Source organism: Mus musculus, chromosome 9 (genome assembly GCF_000001635.26).
Source record: "Mus musculus strain C57BL/6J chromosome 9, GRCm38.p6 C57BL/6J".
NCBI classification, from domain to species: Eukaryota; Metazoa; Chordata; class Mammalia; order Rodentia; family Muridae; genus Mus; species Mus musculus.
In genome coordinates, this window is record NC_000075.6 from 92,560,613 (window position 1) to 92,578,191 (window position 17,579).

General features: G+C 40.4%; 1 protein-coding gene across 3 annotated transcripts in view; it reads left to right on the forward strand.

The window, feature by feature from the left end:
* The window catches only part of Plod2 (procollagen lysine, 2-oxoglutarate 5-dioxygenase 2), a 68,793-nt gene that overhangs the window by 20,977 nt on the left and 30,237 nt on the right, over positions 1-17,579 (forward strand). For all 3 annotated transcript variants that reach the window (XM_030244393.1, NM_001142916.1, NM_011961.3), the window contains exons 2-3: positions 10,643-10,734; positions 12,859-12,995. Coding sequence is in view for 2 of the 3 variants with exons in the window: in NM_001142916.1 (NP_001136388.1) it covers positions 10,643-10,734; positions 12,859-12,995 (229 nt within the window). In the remaining variant the exon portion in view is untranslated. The remainder of the gene's footprint in view (positions 1-10,642; positions 10,735-12,858; positions 12,996-17,579) is intronic.

Sequence of the window (17,579 nt, forward strand, 5' to 3'; positions counted from 1 at the left end):
AGGATGATACACAGTCAGTTCTGATCAGTAGTGGGAATGTGGTATAGCAGAAATGCAGAGTAATTTTTGAATTTGAGAAACGTTTTTACTTGAAACACACACACACTCCCACACTCCATAGTTTAACTGGTATAGATTATTTTATTTAGCACTAAATGAAATTATTGTGTTTCGTCTTTGAGAAATCTTGGAATTGAGGGTATGCAAGGCCCTCTGGGAGAGGTCACCGGTTCTGAGGAAATACTGGGAGCTAACAGCACTTCTTGGCTGGGGAGATTAGGTTGGATAAGTATCAGTTTTCTAGCTGTGGACAGGGTGACCCTGTACTGTACAAGATGTTGGCAGAGCTCACAACTCTCAGGATTCCTGTTAGAAGCTGGCCGCATGGGATATTGCTACGCTCTCCAACAAGAGTGACTGATGTCTTCATTTCTGCTCCAAGATTGCTCCACCTTAACTGTTGATTGCCTGAGTACTGCACAGCCTGGCCAGTGCTTGAGGGTGCGGGTGGGGGTGGGGTGGGGGTGGGGGGCATTCTGTTCTGTGTGTACATCCTCTGTGGATTTATACAGATGTTAGATTGCATCCATAGAGCCATTGTGTGAACATCTGTTTTAAATGTGTGTCATCTTTATGACTAATTAATGCCCTGCTGTGCTCTTGTGGAGTCATCTTAGTATTTGAACAACCATGTGGCCTGCCGTTTATTTCTCATGTATTGTAGCAAGAAAGTGATTGAGTAGTTCTACACAGAAGACAGGGGAAATGTGGAGGGAGTAGGGGAAGGAGGGCTAGCTAGATGAAGCCCTTCACCCAGCCCTTCCTCCTCAGCGTCCTCCATCTGCAGGATTTTCCTTGCCAGTGAGCTTCAATGGATATATTCCAATCCTTGTAACAACTGTCTTAGTAATAACTTAAAGTGGTGAATTTACATAATCCACCAGTGGCTTGTTTATTTTACTCTAGTTTAAAATGAAGAAAAGTCTCTGCATACTGATTGCTCAGTCTGGTGAAATTCAAACTAATGGGAAGTCCAGAAAAGCGTTTGGTGTTGAGGTGAACTCAGTCCCCGCCATCACACAGTGTAGTAAAACCCACAGTCACATGTTGCGTTTTCTTGCTAGTTTGTGTCTGAGATTCTCCTGGGAAAAGAAAATATCAACACAAGAAATGCTATCAGGTTACTGTCACATTCTAGCTTTCTTAGGATCTATGTTGTCATTGGAAGGAATTGTAATTTAAACATTTTCTTGCCACTTTCTGGGCAAGTCACCTTAAATAATTTGGAATTCCTTCTTCTCTTCCTTCCTCACATACTTAATTTAATATATCAGTTAACTTGTTGAATTATTCAAAACACACCCAAATGAGTTGCTTTTCACATTCTTCATTGCTACTCCTTGGTTCCAATCATGATCTTTAGCCTAGAGTGTTGTAACTCACCCCCCGACCCCAACACTCCCTCCTGCCCCAGCCAGCAGTGCCTGAATTTATTTTGTTTCTTTCAGAGAAGCCAGGCAGTCCTGATAAACAGTAGTCATAATGATTGAGAAAGCTCCATTATATCGCACTAAGCATTTTCTTTGGCCTCAAATCTGGGATCCTGTCACATCAAACATATTTTATTCAGGGCAGCATATTTGATATAAAGTAGAATGTTTAGAAATTAGATTTAATGAGTAATAGGTGAATGTTGCTTGCTATTAGCAAATCCTAATCTTGGCTTTGTATTTTATCCCTGTCCTCAACCTTCTGAAAGCATCTGAGGTCAAGATTAAAATCTGCAGTGATCTGTGAGGCCCTCTGTAGTTTACAAGCAGTTCTGAGGTTTGCGTGTGCCACATCTTGTCTTGCTTGATATCTTCTGCCCATGGATCTGCCTGCCTTGTCCTTTCCCAAGGCAGATTCCATGACATACTTTGAATTGATTGTTGCTTCTTACTAGAGAGCTTCCAGCATATTATCTGCATGGTTCACAGCCTCTGCATTAGACTCTCCTCTCACCGTGCTATGTGTGTGACTCAGAATTGCAGCATTACAGAGGCCACGACTCCCAGTGTTTCCTGTCCAGGCGCCTCAGCAGAAAGTATCAGAAGTATTGTCCTTCGTATTTGCCCCATGGCAACAAAGATTGATTTCTTTTATCTTTTATTCCCTCTGGACTACTGAGGCTTTAGGACACTGTCTGGCACATGGTCCTAACATGCAGTGAAGAGGCTGAGGATATTCTGGCATCTATAGAATGTTTATTCCTCACTTGGAAACTGTACAGGACAGCATCTTCCCCTGTCTGGGCCTGGTACTTCTCAGAGCTGTGCATGGTCTTTTTCATCTTGGCTTCCAGATACCTTTTCTCTCAGTGAGTGCATTTAACCACTTCTTCTTATTTTCGAATGCAGAAGATGGGAATCTCTTGCCTCTATTTCTTATTATTTAAATCTTACCCTTCCTTCAGGAACCACCTACAGTTTATTTCTTCTGTGGAATAATCCCTATTACTCTTGTTCTTCCTCCTCCTCCTATGTCTTGTTGCACGTTATTGTGGATTTTTGCTGGCATACCTAGGTTAACTAGTTTATAATGTGATCCCCATTTCAACTTTTATCAGTATCTCCTGATGCAGAGAAATTCATTCCTCAGCAGTCCATTATACACTGTAAGTGAGGAGAAATGTTTAATCTATGTTTAAATGAGACCTTGGGTAATTCTGACCCATGTTCATGTCTGAGAACCAGTGGTCAAGGACAGAGTATGAATGGAACAGACGGGTGATACCTGAGATTTGGGCACCAGTTGGTAAATTATTACTACTAGCACTGAATTGTCAGGGTTCAGTAATCCCTAGGAATAGAAAATCAAAAGTGGAAATGGGGGCGCAGAGCTTCAGTGTTCCAAGAATGAATAATATGGTTATTTCTCTGAGTGTATCATTAACTGCACAATGTCCTGTAGGACAGAGAACCGTCAATGAGATGAAAATAGGTCAGTGTTTACGTCTGTGGTTTCAAAAGACTTTGGTCTTTTGAGCACATTTTGGATAATAGATGGTTAGCTTTCTCGCTTCCTGTGGGCTTCACTGTTGGTCGATTTGAGACTGGTAAGCCATACAAAGGCTAAATGTGGCACACATGGCTTCTTGGGATGGCTGAGAACCTTAGGGTCCAGCTTCATGACTGGAATATGACAAAGGGACTGGTGACTTGGTGGGAGGCAGTAAAAGGACCAACCTCATAGAAAAACTTAGAATTGTCAGGCACAGACACTAAGCAAGGGTGCTGTGCTTTTCAGGATAAGGTTAAGTGGTCTCGAGTGTAGGGGTTGCTTCTGAGGGACAAGTTAAATATTTATCACTAAGGTCAACAAAGTGTCTTCTGGGAGGTGTACATCAAATTACTCCAAGTGTTTTACTTGGAGACAGGCCATACATTCTCTTATCTCTTTGGTACCTGAAGAATGAATTGAAATAAAGTACTTTGGTTACCTACTGTTTGTGAGCAGCCATTACTATACATGTGTATTTACTGTATGGTGCTAAACGCTTTGATTTCCCTACTGTAAGTTGAGATGGGCACTTCCTATACCATATTAGTCCCTCCTCATGGACTCAGGAGAGGTATGGCATCCTTTCCCTTCCAAGATACATATAATTTTGCTCCTTTTGCTTCGCACACTCATTATAAGCCTGACCAAAAGCAGCCAGTCACAGTCATGCCACAGATTGAATGCTAGGCTGTCATGAAATTTACCCTGTCAAATAAATAAGTTAATTACTTTAGAGTTCAGCTTCATTCCTGTTTCCAGGAGACTGGGAGAATGTGGTCAGAATTAACCTGAGGCTCCTCCAGCCCAGCATCAGGAGTCATTGTTGCTGCTTGAAACCTCATAAACAGTCTTTACGGCCCATGTTTCTGCCAGCATCCCTTGCTTACAGCACTCATGGGTTTCTGTGTCTGCTGGAAATCCTTCCAGAAAGCAGGTCCTAAGGGCTGTGAACTACAGGGTCAGGTTTCTCACACTCTGAGAACCCTGGACCTCTCTCTTCTGAACTTACTGATTCTCTCATTGCTGTAACAGCATTCCTGATACAGGCAACTTGGGGGAGGACTGACTTATGCTAGCTGTGCTGCCAGAGGACTTCAGTCCATAATGGCAGAGAAGAAATAGCAGCAGGAGCTACTCCATCTGCGGTGGAGAGCAGGACACCATGACTGTTGACAGTAGGAGGCTGACCAAGAAGCAGAGAATGGCTCAGAATCAGGGCCCAACCGTAATGCTCACAAGGTCACTTTCTAAGTTTGGCTTTTCCCAGACTGACCTAACCACTTAAAGTCCCCCAAATCCAGACCAACAGGTAAAAAACAGCTGCTATGTGCCTTTGGGGGACAGTGCAGATTCAGATCATAATAGAATTGAACTTGGAATTTGTTGTATAGATATAGCCTTCTTGTAGAACTATACGTACATCACAGTCAACTGTATCTTCTTCAGTGCTCTTAAGGATAGCAGTGTTTTAAAATAGCTTAACTAAGTCCACAACATAATGGTTAAATAAGTTATAGTTCATGTAAACCAAATTATACTGTTGTTCCATTTGGAAACAGCTCAAATATATGCAAAACCTATAAATGGAAAACCTGGATTAGCATGTAAAATGTGCTTATGTATAATAATATATGAAATACCCACTTGTGTGGCATTAAGGTTTCTTTAGAAGCAAGCAGCAGAACCAGTTTTCTTTAAATCTCTTGAGTGGGAACCACTCTGATGTCTGAAAATATATTTTAAATTCATTATTTAATCCAAAAGCTAAATTATAAAGAAGGAAATATCGACCATCTCTATCTATCTATCTATCTATCTATCTATCTAATCTATTTATCTATCTATAAAACGTTATTTTAGAAAATTTTGTGCATAAGTGTTTTGCCTGAATGGATGTCTGGGCATCAGTTGTGAGCCTGATATCCACAGAGGCTGGAAGAGGGTGTCGGATCTGCTGAAACTGGAGTTACAACAGGTTATGAGCCCCACTGTGTGAGTGTTGGGAATCAAAGCTGAGTGCTGGAAGAATAGACAGTGCGCTTAATCACTGAACCATTGCTCCAGTCCTATGTATATATTTTAAAAATATTTGACTTGGCACAATGGAGCTAGACTTTTACTATCATACTTTCTGAAACTTCCCCCAGAACTGTTAACTTTTCAGCAAGATGCAAGTGTGACAGTTGGTAGTAGAGCATACAGATGATTTTTTGTAACGACTGTAGTCATTCCACAGAGGCCCAGTCTGGAAAGGTGGCATTGTAAGTCATTTGAGGGTTACCTTTATAGCCTCAGATTATCGTGCAATATCCTAGGCCCTATTTTTAGTAATCTCTTACATGGCAACTTCTTATGAATAACATGAAAGGAACCAGCAGGAAGGTGTTTTAAAGATTCTCACTTCCTTGAGTAGGTGCTGTAAAAACCTTAAAGACAGAATGGGGCTGGGCTGCTGCTGCTTAATCGAATCCATTCTACTGTACACAAGAGGCAGACAGAGTGGGCAAGGTCACCTTTTCTATTTCTTACATTATGCTGTGAATCAAGCCAGGCCCTGAGCATGCTAAGGAAGCACTCCAAGAATCAAGAATCAACACTGCAAGATTGAAAATAATTCTGTAGTGTTCTCTTAGAAATGCGGGATAGAGGAAACAACTGTTCCCTTGTAACTGAAGATGATAAGTGAAGTTTGTTTTCATTAAGTTTCCACAGCACATGTTTCTGGGTCTTCTTTAATCAGACCATTCTCTTAGAGCATGGTCTCTTAATCCCAGCACAGCTGCATGTGGCCCCTGCTGCAGGGCAGCTCTTACACGTGTGTGAGCTCGTGGGAATGTATGTTATCTTCATCTGTGGGTATTTTTTTTTTTTTTGGTCCTGGTTCCTAAATGGTGACCCCTGTGTATGAACATAGGGGATATTTTTACTGCCTGTGTAAACTATGGAATAGACAGCAACATCTCAAATGTGTTTCAACAAGCTCCATAATGCGCTTGCAGATTTCAGAAAGGCAGTTCCCAGTCTCTGATAAAGCATTTGGCCAGCAGATGTGTTGGGTGTACTCCACTCTGAACCGAGAAAGTTCTCACTGACACAGCTTTCTATTTTTTAACTGTTCATGTCTCTGAAGCCCTGGAGTTCATTAATGTATACTCTTTCTTTCGGGCGGGTGGTTGGCAGCATTTTGTGTCTTTGATATTAGAATTATGACAAGTGTTCATGTTTTGTGATGTGTGGAGGTATCAAATATGCTGTTATAAATTCTGGGAAGTTGCACTGCTTTTGTTGGATCTAAGGGATAGACTGCACATTAATTTTCTCATGTAGCTCGTTTATTTTGGATACATCTTATTGTTTTTACTGTTAACACATCATCCTCAATTAATTACTCTTTCTCTCATGACCAACTCTCTAAAGTTATGCAGAAAAACCTAGGTATTTTTCCCCTCTTAAATGAAATGAGTTAGTGCAAAAGGTGGTTGAGTCCTTTCTTATTTTTCTTTTTCCTTTTTATCAGAGTAGAAAAACATCTCAGTCCATCAACTGTGATTACATGGTATGATTTCCAGATCTCTTGCCACCCTGGTCAAACTGCACACAGTCAACCCTTCCTGACATAGCTCACGAGTGTCCTGTAATTTCACACCTGGGAAGGTGCTGGCACATGCCACCTGCCTGGTAAAGATGGCTGTTTTTTGAGCCTATGTCAGCCTTGTGAGTTTTGTTTTTTAATGCAGAATTTATATTTATTATTAAATACCATGTAGGAGATGATCATAGTGAATGCTTTTCCCTATCTGTTTTGTTGATGTATTTCAAATTTAACTTTGGTTTTGCTTGCTTGTATTGCGAGTCCTTTAGCTTGCTCGTTCTTTGGTGTTTGAACTTCGTTTTCACATTCTAAACTCAAGAAAAAACTTCTTGGATCTCCATGTATAGTTTATGGCTGCCATCCAGGCTTGTGTAATTTTTATTTCTATGTTTCTGGGAAGGGATTACTCTGAATGTGGGGGAGTGGATCCTCTTCATAGTCTCATTTTTCTTCCTGTCACTTATGACATTGACCTTGGGGGCTTTTCACATTCAAGTCTGAGTAAGTGAAGTTACTCGCACAAGTGTGGCTCTGTGGAGAGGTGCGAGCGTGTTGGATGTGAGTGGGGCAGTCTTACAAAGTGTTTCTGAATGGGGTGCATTTTGTACAGATTAGATAAGTTACGTGGCCCGAGTCTTATTAATCTTAAGCATGTAACTATTGCTACAACAAGGACGTGAACTTATCTAAACTAGTAATTGTGTTATGGCCAACTAATCTCATTTTATTTTCTGTGTTCACTCATTGTTTTCATCAACATAAAGCATGTAGCCAACAATATATTAAAAAATACAGCTTATAGTAGGATAGAGTTTTATCATTTCAGTCTTTATCTAATAATCACTTTTACTATAAAATTTACTAATTTTGTTTTTATTTCCAATATAAGTAATGTAACTGCATACTTGGAAAATGTCTTTAAGCACCTATAACTCTGTGAGAGTTACTTTGTCTTCCAATCACTATGTGACTACCTACAAAATAACATGCAAGACAAATGGGTATATATAAATATACATTATCAGAAAATAGTATGGAAGGGAAACAGAGTGAATCTAATACACATTTTTAAGTTTTAATTCTAGTTCATGTTCAATTTTATTTGAAGTGAGTGTGCAGAAGTGTGTTGCTTGGCAGTGTTTGGGAAGAACCATCGTAATGGCCTTAGTGATGTTTAGCGTTTCTTAAAGGTATGGTCAGTTTGCCTCAATCTGGTTCCAGAAGAGTTTGCCTAGAACATAGTGCCTTCATGTAGAACAGATGATCATCTAGCCTTCCTGCCAGTAGCTCACCACCCCACAGTGTGCACACTGCTGTGGTGATCAGTGTATCCCAGTTTGTCCATGGATTGTTTTCTACTCTAACTACAAGCAGGATGTGGGAAGGGGAATGTGTGAACAGCCAGCCCATATTCCCACTACACGCACAGCTCCCGATGTCCTGTTTGTCTTACCTCATGCAGTTTAGTGTGGAAGTGCAGATGAAAACGTTCCCCTGTCTCCCATTGTTCTCGCTGAAATGACGATGGGAATTGCTCCTGAGGCACATTTACCTTGAGTTCCTTCCAACCATTTCACAAAATCAAATGTTCTCCCCTCGCCACCTACAGTGCAGTTAGGCTGTTGTTTGTAGCTCGGTACTTAGTCACAAAATGGTGCTATAAGATCTGGGAAAACACATTTTTAAGATTTATTGGCCATTTCTATGTATGTGTTCTTGTGAGTATATGCCCTTGCGCAAGTGCTCCTGGGGCCAGAAGAGGGTATCATATCACTTGGAGCTGGAGTTGTATCCTTTTAACCACTGAGTCATCTCTCCAGCCCCAGCCACCAGAAAAACTTATTTTTATGTAATTTGTATCCCAAATTTAGTTTTAAATTGACTGGTATCTAGCTACAGGATCTTAGGCAAGTCTTATTTTCTCTTTAGACCATCAATTTTTTCCTCTTTATAAGAAGTGGGTTTACTCTTCTGTTGCTGAGGTAATTTACATTAATAGGAAATGACTGTTAGTGGAAGACTTCAGCATGCCCGCCCTCTGCATGAATTCTGCTTCTCGCATCTGTCTACAGTCTTCTCTGTCTGTCCACCTTGCATTCTGAGTCTTGAAATGATGAACAGTCATAACATGTAACGAACCGGTTGGCCTTGTTGAGGCATCAGGTTCCTTCCTACACCCAGTTGTCAGGGATGCACCCAGAGGACTGAGGGTTCAGCCCAACTTACAGAGACAGACGGATAACTTGGCCTGGATCCTCAGAGTGTTACAAAGCAAGGGCAGCCTTGGAGACTCCGGAGAGCCATGCAGGGCTCACCTAGTCTTCCCTGGTATAGTCAAACAAGATGGGTTCAGTTTCCAAGCAGCCAGTATGCATGAGATGTTGGTAACATGGAAAGCTCATTAGTGACCTAGTACCCCAATGAGGACTTCTGACATACTCAAGCTCCTTCCCACCATTCCAAAACCTGGCAGAAAATCAGGTTGTTGAGCTTTACAACCTAATCTTCAGGCAGCAGGCAAAGGGGGCTGTAGGGGACTGGGGAGAGACAGACAGAGCCACAGAGAGACGGAGGCAGATAGTGGGCCTGGAGTAGGTTTTTAAAACTTCAAAGCCCACCCCAGTAACATCTCCTCTAGCAAGGTACCACTCCTAATCCATTTAGACAGTCCAGGCCCTAATGACTAAGCATTCAAGTATATGATCCTGTGGTGGCCAATCCTATTCAAATAACCATACTCAGATCTTCATAACATACATTAATTGATGGCTTTATTTTATTTGGAACATGTATGCAACCAAAAATTTTGTAAGGTGATACTTCATTTGTAACAGAAATCTAAAAATACATTATTTATCTTCATGGGAATGTTTTTCCTTTTGGTTTGAATAATGAATGCTTAGCTTACCTACATTACTTATACTTACTATAGTAAAATATTTTCAGAATTTGATAGGAAAAATTACCCTAGTTTTTAAACTGATTTCTGTGATCCAGTAATCCTATGACTAAAGGTTATTTATGACTAAGGGGCCATGCAGGACCTTCTTAGCCTCTTGTTTCCCTAGGCCATGGAGAATTAAGTGGGATAGCTTGGTGCTTACAGTGTTGAGTTATTAGCTCAGCTGCCTTACTCCCTGACTCCTAATTCTGGGAACAGGAATGCCCCACTCCTTAGTGCGTGCTGGGGAGGATGCAATTTTTATGAATTTTCCAGCATGCTTTTGCCTGATAAATATTGTCCCATCTGTCTACAGCAGCTTTTATGGGTATTTGTAAACAGATCCTGAGTCCACCTGCCTCTGGGAAGAAGAGAACCTATATTAAACTCCAGAGCCATTATAAAAGGCAACTAAAAGCTATGTATTTACTGATAGTGTTATTAGTATCTCTGACTTTTGATCCAATTTCTGTTTACAAAACCAAGAATACATAAAGAATATAAATGCAATGTCTTTTAAGACTTTTAGTATAAGACCTTTTGTGTAGGTGGAAAATTGGACTTTTTAAATAGTCTCTTTTCAATTTGTTCAGCTTATTTTTAGAGACTAAGAATTAATTAGTCTTGTAGTCAGGTCCTCCTTTGTGAGTGTCGATGTGGAGTGAGTAGAACTTACTAAGGAAATAACATGATTATATGCCTCAAATCTGGGACGGTTTGTAGGGAACAGTGCAGATGGCTGATGGAGTGATATCTACAGAAGTCATAACCCATAGAGATAAAGTAGGCATTTTGTGAAAGCTCATCTCCTATAATTGAAGTACTCGATTCAGGACCTGTTTTCCTTGAGCCACTAATAAACTTTCTTCTACCAGTAAAATAATTTCTCACTACATGAGTTAGTCATTGCCGTGTAATACAGCCCATTGTACATGCCTGTTTTTCAGTAGCTCTTTGTGTAACTAATCAGAGGCTTTCCCATGTGATAATGAAGTGTTTAATCACCATAATGTTATGGAGAAACAGCATTTAATGTTTGGCTAAACCTTCTTTCTTTATCTTTTCAGATAAATTATTAGTCATAACTGTCGCAACAAAAGAAAATGATGGATTCCACAGATTTATGAATTCAGCCAAGTATTTCAATTACACTGTGAAGGTATGATATGTCTTTCAGTCTTTGGACTTGTTGGAATATGTGCCTAAAATATATTAACTAGTGGTTTATTTAAACATGTTCTATAAGCAACAGAAATGTGTATATATGTAACTTTCCTGACTTCCTTTGGAGGGTCATGTCCACATACATTGTAATCAAGGTTTGACGGTAACTATTTTCACTGACTAAAGGGATGGCCTGCTGTGGTGTCAGTTGAAAACATGATGGGACGGGGCTTTGGGGGTGCGCTATTGACAGTGTTTTTCCTGTTTTGTTTGGTTTGGGTTCATTGGTTGGAACATTGGCAAGTGTTTTAGATGTTTTGTCTACATGGCACGGTTCATGGATATGATCAGAGGTGACTTGGAGCCCCTGATAGAGTCTTAAACTGCCTTATGTGATATGTGCTCCTTGGATCTGATTATTATTATTATTTTTTTGATAGAAAGCATATGACAGGCATATCTTTTCTAGAAAGAGGAGCATAGGGAAGTATCTGAGAGACTGAAAAAAAATTAAAAACAAAAAGAAGGAAAACATTGCTCCTACCTTGGGAAAAACTGGGCTGTTTTAGCCTATAATATAGAGAACAGTAGCCTCTAGATGACAAGGTGTGGATTTTCATGCAGAGTATTAATGTTGCTGAACTTTGTTGGAAAGAGATCTAGTGATAACATGTACGTGCTTAAAGAGGATAAGTGAGAAAGTAAATGAGAAATATCATTAGCTTGCCTTGATGGAAAACAGTATATACATGCAAACAAATAAGGTATGATTTGCCTGGAATTCAGAGAAAGAGCCAATAATGGAGGGTTCGATGTGAAGAGAGAATAGGTAGTCTCTCATGTTCAAGTATTAGGAAAATTGTATGTGGTATGCAGTTGATCAGTTGCATGACCAAAGTGAGATAAACATGTTTATGAACAAAATTTATTTTATTTTTGAGGAAAACTTGTCCCAGAGTACATAGCTCTAACCTGTCATACCTGAGACTCCAGTCCCATTTGAATAGTAGAGATTTGGGCCCTGTCTTCATCGTCCTGTTCTGTAGTCCAGAAGTTTCTAAAACATATTTTATACCAAGGAGATCTTCATTACTTGAAGGAGTTAGACAGGAAAATTCTCCCACACATGTCAGATCAGTGAGTCACAGAGTGGACCTAGGAGTCTTGCTTTCACCATTTGTCCATGTGACTGGTGTGCCTCAAAGCCTGCCTCCTCCCTGTGCATGGCTGGGATGGGCCTCAGATGTTGTTGGCTCAGTGGGCTCAGTATTGGAGACTCCACAGGATCGTGGGAGGAATCTCAGCTGGAGCACTGATCATTCAGCAGATTGAATCCATTTCCACGCTAACTTCAGTTTGTTTGGATGTCTTTACCCCAGACATCCCTGTAAGCAGTAAAACGTCTGAGGTTGGGTTCACTGAGTTTATTTTCATTGCATTTCATTTAAATTCCATTCCTCTTTCGTTCGTTCTCCCGATCTACTTGTATGTCAGGAGGTGGGGCACGTGTTGGTTACATCTCTTTCTCTCCTTCAAAGCCAGGGGTCAGTTACCACTTACAGTTCAGGGTGAAGTGGCTGAGGCTGAGGCAGATGTTGGAAAGTCAGGGCCTGCTTAGCCCAGACTAGCTAAACTTCATCCCTTGCCTTGGGTAATTCTTATTTAACTTTTGAGGCTAATACAAATGTAAGATTTGCCAAAGAAATGAGGGTTCTTTACACTGGATGCTTTCAGTGTGTCCTTAGGTGATAGGCCAGGCTAGGAGCCTTTGAGCAGAGGAATTTCCTTGTAGATTTCCTATCACATTAGACAGGTGAACTACAGGGGTTTCTTCATTTTCATTTAAGTCTGAAAACAAGAATGAGATGAGAAATACTTCCTGAGTCCACTTCTATAGGTTAAAATCAACCTTTGAAATATTCGGAATGTGTTTTAGTGGTAGATCTCACTGTAGAATTATGACCCTCCCGTGCGTTAATTTCCATTCCTTCCTAGCATTGTGATTTAATTATAAATAAGTAGTGGCTTTCAAGGACTGGGGCACATCTTCTGTTGACATTTTTATGCTGCTATCGCCATTGGCATTTTCCTCAGGATGAGCTCTTGATTTCATTTCTAGGTTCTTGGTCAAGGTCAGGAGTGGAGAGGCGGTGATGGAATGAACAGTATCGGAGGGGGCCAGAAGGTGAGATTACTGAAAGAAGCTATGGAGCACTACGCCAGTCAGGAAGATCTGGTCATCTTGTTTACCGAGTGGTAAGGAAAATGTCCTGTGGGCTTCCCAGTCTGTATTATAGTACCTTTAAAGACTGAATTTTATAATTGAAGCTTAAATGTTGAAATATTTTACTAACAATGACTCATTGTATAAAGTGTATTTTCCTCACATATAACTGAAGTTTTTCCAGTGAGCAGTTCCTGCTTCTGAGCCCCAACTTAAAAGCAAGATTGTTTTATACTAATTTTTTTCATTAGCAGGAATTTTTCTTCTATGTAAAATAAAGTGTCTATGCGAGAAAAGTCACAATCTGCACCGATCTTGTAATATTAAAGATGATGAGTTATAAGCACTAATGCGAAAACAAGGAATAGTCTAACATTTTTGGGAAATTCATTTTAATCTTGGATTAAAAGCACAGTAGAGGTCATGCTTGAGTGTGCAATTGAGGGAGACAACAAAATGAGCTCTGTTCAAACATCAAAAATGCTTCATAAAGTTGCAAATATAAGGCAGACATATGAGGCCCCGCGCTGTCAAGAACAAAGAGCCTTTTGGTTCATAAATTTCTTTGCGTTTATTTACTTTTGTGCTTGGCTAAAATCCAAAGGGATACATACCCAAAGCATATATTATACCATAGCGCCATCTCCCTAGCCCACAGATGCCATTTTGCATACTGCCTTATTCTCTTGAAATATTTAACATCTTCTCAAAGCTTACATATTTTAAAAACACCATGTTGCCCCATATACTGCCTTGTATCTTTTTCATTTTCATAATGCTGTTACTGATCTTTCATTTTTAAATCTTGTTGAATTTCTCTCATTGGTGTAGTGAAGTCATATTAAATCCTTTTCTTTTCAATTTCTAAGTGCAAAACCACACTATTTGCAGATGAAACTAGAGATGATCATTCTTAGGCAGGAGTATATGTGAGGATGGCCTGAACTCTGACGTAAAATCAGAAACAGTGATGCCTCCGCCCTGCCAACACTCAGCACTTTGGTGCTTCCAGGTTTCTGAGATCCTCCAAGCACCAGCTTTATTTTCTTGTATGCACCTTTTCTTGCAAGATGAACTGTGATATGGCAGGTAGGGTATAGCTTATGAACTGTGAAGTTTTGTACATTGTCTAATATATCCATGCCATATATAATATACATCATCTAACGTCTAGATTAAATGCTAAATATGATTTCAAATGTTCACATCCCTGAGTTTGAACCTGGCATGAGCAAATGTGGATTTTGATTGTGAGGCAGATAGTCTGCGAACAAGCATCTGTGAAGAACCTAGTAATGACCTCTATGGTCCCCAGCCTTTGCTTTGCTCTGCGCTTCCCTTCCCAGCCTCTGTTCTCCCCTACTCATACTCTTCATCCTGGGGAGTTGGCAGTTTGAGGATCCCAGTTGTTTCTGACAGACAGAAGAGGGCATTATAAGACACCCATACCCGAGACAAGTCAGCCTGATTCATTTGGATTGTATTTAAGACTCAGCTTGCAGAAAGAATAGGGTTTGAAAAATGTCCGATGGCTCTAGGTATTGTCAGGGTCAGCTATGTGTCAGTGGATCAGATAGATTTTTTTGAGAACAAAGTTTTAAAAGCAAATCTACCCTTTTATCAAAGAAAGCAGGCTTATTTGGTGAAGCCTCCTCCCTGGCAGTAGTGGCAGCTTACATGTGCAGACACAAAGGATCTCACCATTAGTGATGGACAGTGCTTCACGTATATATAATAGCAGCCACTGCTCTCTCTCTCTCTCTCTCTCTCTCTCTCTCTCTCTCTCTCTCCTCTCTCCTCTCTCTCCCCCTATCTCCTCTCCTCTCCTCTTCTCTCTCTCTCTCTCTCTGCTTTCTTTCTCTCTCTCTCTCTCTCTCTCCTCTCTCCTCTCTCTCCCCCTATCTCCTCTCCTCTCCTCTTCTCTCTCTCTCTCTCTCTCTCTCTCTCTCTCTCTCCTCTCTCTCCCCCTATCTCCTCTCCTCTCCTCTTCTCTCTCTCTCTCTCTCTCTCTCTCTCTCTCTCTCTCTCTCACACACACACACACACACACACATACACACACAGAAACATGCATGCATCCTTGCATGTGTATTCCCAAGCCAAATTGTCTACTTGAAATTTTTTGTTCTTTAGTGAACAAGTATTAGATATCTCTATATTCAAAATAAGATAGTAGTTATGGGTACTGACAGCTGACTGGGACAGACCTTCTGCTTCTGAATATTTTTTCTCTTTTATATATGTTTTATATATGTTGTAACTGACACAAGGGATCTGGAAGGTTACTTATTTCTTTATTGAGTGAATACATTCTCATTTTTACAGATTATCATATGCCAACTTTTCCAGTTCTTATATTCAGAGGAAACCCCTATTATTTTAAAAAAGAGATGGGGACTCTCATCGAATTCATTGTATCATTTTAAAATTTAAGGGACTGATGGAGAAACAAGGAGAGATCCTGGTCTGGCACTTAGCTGGGCTGAGGAGCATGCGGCTTTGAGATTTGCCACATTCTCCTCTGGCTGCCATCTGTGCACTGTGGCTCCTGCTCTTGGGCCCCTCTGAAAACCATCTGGGTGCAGTGACCTTCTAGAAAGAGGTCTTCACTGATTCTGACTCTGTTCAGCATCAGTAATAATTTCATACCCTGCACGTGTAACTTCATTTGGGGACATATTCATCAAGTAATGCTCGGCTTTTAAGATAGAACCAACTTTAGCCCACCAACTCCCCTTTCCTCTATCGCATATTGCTAATATTTATTTGATTGTTTTCAATATGGTATGTACTTTATTCTGAAAATTCACTTGAGTGGGCATTTTCAGTTAGATAAAATGGTGTGTGTGTGTGTGTGTGTGTGTGTGTGTGTGTGTGTGTGTGTTATGTATGTGTCCCGTATATTTGTGTGTCTGTGTCATCAGTGTATGTTGCAGGTATTAAAGGCTCCATACTGTGGCATCATGGTTTTATCTCTGGAAATACCAAAACTTATTTGAGGGAAGGCTTAAGATACATAGTTTTCAGGGATGGGCTGTTTCAATTTCATTAGACTTTATTTTAACCTGTGCATTATGGTTTCAAATTATAATTTGTGTTTAACTGTGTGCATATAATGATCAGTAAAATCTTGGATTAGGGAAGAGTAAGAGAGTTCGGGGAGACTTCTGTGGCTTTTTTCCTTGGCAACCCAGTAGCTTTTACCTCTTGGGTAGATATAGTTGAATTCATTTATTGGTTGATTCACTCATTTGTTCAACCAACAATTACTGAATGTCTTCAAAATACTAAGCTAAGGACTAACAAAGAAGTTAAAGACGTGAGCCCAGCTTGTAAGGTAGAAGATGCAGCCTGGAATAAGAGGGGTTTTGATTAGATGCATAAAATAGAATGGATATCTGGGTGGGTACAGAGAATTGAAGGCTAGTGAGAGGTAAGTGGAAGGAAATGCTATTTTCCTGCTGTGCCTTGTCTAGTGGAGTTGACACTGGAAATAAGCCTTGAAAGCAAATCAATGGGTGGGGCCCAGGTTAAGTAGATTCATATTAGCTTCTGAATAGGATAGTGAATCAAGGTTATTGTTGTGAGCCTGATCTATTTAGATTTTAATCTACAGGGCAGGTATCTATAAATGGGTCTTGTGTGACCAAGCATTGTTCTGTAACTGAGAACTCTCCATTTACTTATGAAGACATATGTGACTGCTTTTGTACCAGCCTGGCAGAATTACGTTGTTTGACAGAAACTGTGTGGCCTTAGAGTCCAGACTGTCTTCTGGTGGCCAGTGTAAATATTTGGTGACTTATTTTAAGCCATAGCTAGAAACTACTGGTAGACTCTGATGTGTGGTACCTTCAGGAGAGTCTCAGACTCCTGAGCCAGGAATGCCTGTGTGGCAGGGTGGCAGATTGCTGGGAAGGTGCATATGGAGCCTGTGGGGGTGTAAATCAATATGGACCATCATCTTCTCGGAGAGAAACTGAGGAGTGGGTGTAAGGTGGAATCAGTAAAACACTGCAAAAGAGTTTCAATGGAAGTTGTCATGGAAACCAATGAGTCCAGGATGAATGACGAATTTTTCATCCAATCTGGGTCACTGTGGTAGAAGTTACCACAAACATAACACAGAAGGACAAACACTCATAAAAGTCTCAATGACCTGTTAGAGACATAACTATGACATGTCTGGGCTCACTCATGGGTTTTGCAGGACTTGTGAATATTTACCATTCTCAAATGTGGAAAAGTTTTATTTTATTTCTCGTATTTTAATGGACTGAGTTCCTGCGAGAATTATTTTTATGATCTCTGTGCATTCGTCTTTTGAAAAAAAATATTTTTATTGGACAATTTTGAGGCTCAAATAATTTTAAGTAGAAAAACTTTCTTCCGTTTGAGAAGTTTTAAATAGGCAGAGAGACCTCTCCCACCCAAGGACCTCAAACAGAACTGACACCTGCTAGAAGGAAATGGGAAAAAAATACCATCAACTTTACCTTTTTTAGCTGAGTGTGGTGGCGCCTGCCTGTAGTGCCAGCCCTCGGGAGGTGAATGCGGAAATGTCAGGGCAAGCCTGGCCTTCAAACCATGTCCCTGGCTTGCCTGAGTTACGTGAG